Source organism: Plasmodium cynomolgi, chromosome 13 (assembly GCF_000321355.1).
Source record: "Plasmodium cynomolgi strain B DNA, chromosome 13, whole genome shotgun sequence".
Lineage (NCBI taxonomy): Eukaryota > Apicomplexa > Aconoidasida > Haemosporida > Plasmodiidae > Plasmodium > Plasmodium cynomolgi.
Window position 1 is genome coordinate 1,192,336 of NC_020406.1, and position 4,871 is coordinate 1,197,206.

Here is a 4,871-nt window from a genome sequence, read left to right on the forward strand (position 1 = left end):
TTTTTTTTCCTTTTTCTGCCAAACTGTGCTGGCATAATACAGGGAATACACTGCGCGTGAGATTTCTCCTCATTCCTTTTTTGTCCCAACTTGAGTACTTTCTTGATTTTGCATGTGGAGTGCACCCCCATGCCATTCCACACACGTGCGTGCAATGTTGCATCGGTGTGAACTTGACCAAGGGGGGGGGAGTTCCCTGCTTGTTGAGGATCTACCGGTTAGCCGTTTATCCGTTTAGCTCCTTCACCCATTTAGAAAGCTCTACTTGCTCACTGCCATTGGGGAAGGGCACAAACTGCGAGAAAAACCGCCAAAAAAATGCCAGAAAAAACTACGGGACGAATTGCGAGAAACACATGCAATAGCTTCCTTCCGAGGGTGGCAAGACAGAAATGGAACTGGAAAAAAAAAAAAAAAAACAACATGGTGATTAACACAACAATGTGGCAGTCATATATTCACAAAAGCTACGACAAAGTATCGAATGCTTTTATTAAGACGTCTAAATCGCTGCTGAAGAGAACGAGCAACATTGGCTACTTCGAGGAGGCGGAGGTGGATGCGGAGGCGAAGGCGGCCGAGAGGGGAAGGGAAGCCCTGGGGGGGCGAACAGGTGCAAAAGGGGGTGGCAGCTACGACGGGGTTGAGGCGGGAAGCAAAGTTAAAAACGCCAGGGCAAGGCTGCTAAGAAGTCGCCTTAGTGGAGAAGCGAATCGGGTGGAAAGTCAGGCAGCAGCGGGGGCAGCAGCGGGGGCAGCAGCGGGGGTAGCAGCGGGGGAAGCAGCGGGGGAAGCAGCGGGGGTAGGCAGCGGGGGAAGCAGCGGGGGAAGCAGCGGGGGAAGCAGTGGCGGCGGTGAGTGCATCGGATGTGCTAGCGGCCTGCCAGGAGACGGACGAAGATTCCTTCTTCACCAACAATTTCGATTTGATAAATAAAACGTTAAGGGAAGATAATAAATGGGGGGAGGAAAATAGAGAGCGAATGATGGGGAAATGCAAAAAACTACTGGACAGTAATGACACGGTAAAGCTATACAACGAAATCGATGACCTTTACGAGGAGAGGGTTCTACTGGTCAAATTTATTAACTACTACATGGATATAACGGAGAAGCATAAACGTGAGCTTCAGAAGATCCAGACGTCCTATGAGATTCTACTCACAGAGAATGAGCAACTCAGTCAGAACAACATCACGCTGAAGAGGCACATTGATTTGCTGCTCACCGGGGACACGCACGCGCAGGAGTGACGTGGAAGGCGGCCAGCGAAGGGGTGGACGTGTGAGGCGACTGGGCTACCCCCCCAAAGCGGCTCCCCAGTTTGCCTCTAAAACGACCCGTCACGTCACTGCCCTTTTGCGCCTACCTCTATTGACACGTGCATATACCTGCACACTTTCATGCGTAGGAGCAAGTGAACAGCCTACCCTAACCCCCTACCCCCTACATACAAATACACGAAGCTGATTACTCCACCGTGTCCCTCCTTTTTTTTCCTATCTGCCTCCAACACATATGTGCAACACAGAAACGGTTGGCTCAGTTCGGGGCGAAATTTGAAGAATTTTTTTTTTTTATCGACTTTACGATGGGTGGAATTCCTCAAGGGAGGAAAACACCGTCGCATGAAATAACTACCCAGGTGATGTGCTCCATTCGAAACGGTGAAATGCAGCACAAAGCGACACCCGCTTTTGCATTTGGTCTTCACAGCAAAGTGAGTAAATCGGGGGAAGGCTACGCTCCATTTGGGGCCTGCCTCCTACTGACATGCTTTGCGAAAAAAAAGGGGAAAAAACGTGCACGCGCGAAGGAGCGCACATTATTCAAGACGTACCGCCGCACGAAAAAATTTACAATTAATTCACAATTAGTTCAAAACTAACCACTGCAACGCGCTTTCGCCAGCCCCTTTTCTGCTGACCCACTTTCATGCGAAAGACGCAGAAACGGATTAACGAACAAATGCCAAAATGAAAAGATATGTAAACATTTTTCCTATTTTTTTTTGCAAAATTAAAAAAAAAAAAAATGGCTAGACATTTTAATGCAGCTTTGCGCGTTACAGCATTCCTCGGCTCATCTTCTTGTCGTACCTATGCGAGGGGGGGGAAAATCAAAAAGGAACGTCGGTAGTGAGTCTTTCAAATGGGAATGGGAGTGAGGATCACGAGGTGGATCCGATTGGTGTGGTTGAGCTCTCCCGACAAGCTGCGCAACTCAGCGGCCTAATTAGGAGACGTTCCGCAATTTCACTTTCTCCTTCTTACTGTCGCCTGTGGGACTTCCCCTTGTTGGCTGTCTTCTTCATGTAGTACCGCTTGGTCCTGTTTGCTACGGGGGAGGGGGGAAGGAAGGAAGGGGGTGAAGCGTCAGTTCTAGTGCACAGAAAGGGGAGCGCTAAAGAAGTAGAGCTTTTATTACCTCCCTCGGAACCTCCGTCGTCCTTCGGCACGCCGTCTGCACCCTCAGGGGTCCTAGTGCCATGCTTCTGCAGGGGCGGCCTGCCTCTGCCAAAGACTCCTTCTCCTCGCTTGGCATGTCCGCGCGAGTCAGCAGCACCCCTCCGGTCAGCAACACCACGTCGATTAGCAACACCCCGCCGGTCAGCAGTACCACGTCGATCAGCAGTACCACGTCGATTAGCAACACCCCGCCGGTCAGCAGTACCACTTCGATCAGCAGTACCACTTCGATTTGCAACACCACGTGGGAGGCCCCCATCACTGCCGCCGCTCCCATCTACACAATTCCTCCTGTACGACGTGCTGGGCAACACATCATTCTCTTGCTTTTCCAGCGAGTCATCCCCCGAAAGGCCATCAGAACTTCTCGACCTATCCAGCAGGTCGAAAATTTTGTTTTTATTTTCTTCCCCCAAGCCATCATTGGTGTATCTGCTTTTGCTGCTTTTCCTTCTGTGAGGCTTTTCCATCCGTGTGCGTTCGCGCAGCACGTCCAGGATGTTCCTCTGCCTCTGTTTTGCAGCCGCGCGCGGTTTGGCGTGCTGGACGCGGTCGGCGTGGTTGGCGCGGCGTCCCAGGCTCCTTCCGCCATCGCTCCGTTCATCATCTCCACTTCGATCATCGCTCCGTTCATCATCTCCACTTCGATCATCGCTCCGTTCATCATCTCCACTTCGATCATCGCTCCGTTCATCATCTCCACTTCGATCATCGCTCCGTTCATCATCTCCACTTCGATCGTCGCTCCGTTCATCATCTCCACTTCTCCCATCGCTCCGTTCATCATCTCCACTTCTCCCATCGCTACTCGTTGCGGCTCCCACTCCCGAGGCCAAGACGTCCTCCACAGCTTTGCAAAAGTCGAAGTTGTTCCTACGCAGCACCTTAAGTACAACACCGACGTCCTTCAAACTGGTAATCTCCATAATGCGCTCAATTTCATGTCTATATTTTTTTTCACACATTTTTTTTACTTCCTTTTTGCGATTCACTTTTAGAAAATCGTTCAGGTAGAAATAAAAATCTATGTCTAGTTTATCCTTTATGACAAATATTTGGATAAAATTCCAGCTGCATAACTGCATGTCGTTTCGTAGGAAGTACAGTAGGTTCATTTCTTCACTCGTTTGTTTTAACATATCGATAAGGATGGAGACCACTAGGAGTTTATTTTTTTCCTTTCCGTACAGGAGGAGGTACTTTATCATCATGGTTAGTACTTGCGCGAAGAGGTGCCGCAGGTAGAGCAAGTCCTTGCGCGCTGGCTCCTTCAGGGAGTCTTCGTACAGGTGGTGAATCTAAGGGAGAGGAGAAGAGAGTGGAAAAAGGGAATTAGTAAAGATGGGGGTAGCGAGGGTACGCCTTCCTCAGGAGAGCCTTCCTCAGGAGAGCCTCCCTCAGGTGAGCCTCCCTCAGGTGAGCTTTCCATACGTTGGGATGGCGCTACCATGCCGAACGCCCCCCTCCCTTTTCTGCGCGTACCATTGCGAAGTAGGTCTGCACCACCAAGTGGAGGAAGGAACTGCTGCCGGAGCCCTCCTCCCCCTTGAGGATCTCCGGCGCAGAAGTGGACAGAGAAAGGGAACCCACGTCCACCCCGCGATAAAACATTAACCTTAAGAGGATCAAATCATGCGTCTGTTTATTTTCAACACGATCGAAATAATTGAAAGGATGAAAAAATTTTACGAAACAGAAAACAGCAACTACGAACTCGTTAATTTTGGAGAGCAGGTTCTGTAGATTCCCCTTGTTGTGAACATAACGTCCGATCTGATCCTTCACAGCCTTCACCTCCTCGTATAGGAATGACAAATATTTACTTATGTTCAGGAAATTAATTCTGTTCACTCTGTATGCCTCATTTAGCAAATTTTTTATTTCCTTTTTTCTCTTTTTCGATCGATGGAATAGCATGATGATATCCATAAAGACGTGAATTTTTATGAAAGTCGATTTTATTATACTCGTTTCTCGCCTGTCCTTGTTCAGGTAAATTTTGACCAATTTGATGTACAGTTCGAAAATGTGTCTATCGAATTGGGAACGTCCCTTCTGCATGTCCCTCTCCATGTCCCTCTCCGTACCCCTCTCCGTACCCCTCTCCTTATCCTTCTCCGTACCCCGTTCCTGTCCCCCCCCTGGTCGGTCGAACGGCAAGTCGTAACTTCTATTCGGACTTAACAAATGTGAAAAGAAAAACGAAATCAACGACCCGTTTCTCTTCACTGTCGCGATGATGTACTCATCGCTTTGTCGTAAAAGGTAGTCGAAGCATCTCTCCACAAAGCAAAAATACAGTTGCCGCTTTTCCTCCTCCGCGTCCTTCACTTCCACGTAGAGAAAGGGTTCCTTGAAGTGGCCCTTCTGTTCCATCCTAAGCAGGGGAGAAGCGCGAAAAAAA

The 4,871-nt window shown here is 49.3% G+C and overlaps 2 protein-coding genes across 2 annotated transcripts; one reads left to right on the forward strand and one right to left on the reverse strand.

Annotated features, from left to right (window-relative positions):
- Positions 1-423: 423 nt before the first annotated feature.
- On the forward strand, positions 424-1,252 carry PCYB_133550 (hypothetical protein; the record flags this gene model as incomplete). Its single annotated transcript, XM_004224380.1, has 2 exons — positions 424-717; positions 887-1,252. 2 exons carry the CDS (start codon positions 424-426, stop codon positions 1,250-1,252), a joined length of 660 nt encoding a protein of 219 aa, XP_004224428.1.
- An 812-nt stretch (positions 1,253-2,064) lies between these two features.
- On the reverse strand, positions 2,065-4,843 carry PCYB_133560 (hypothetical protein; the record flags this gene model as incomplete). Its single annotated transcript, XM_004224381.1, has 4 exons — positions 2,065-2,098; positions 2,273-2,336; positions 2,427-3,765; positions 3,950-4,843. The coding sequence occupies 4 exons, from the start codon at positions 4,841-4,843 to the stop codon at positions 2,065-2,067; spliced, it is 2,331 nt and encodes a 776-aa protein (XP_004224429.1).
- Positions 4,844-4,871: the final 28 nt, after the last annotated feature.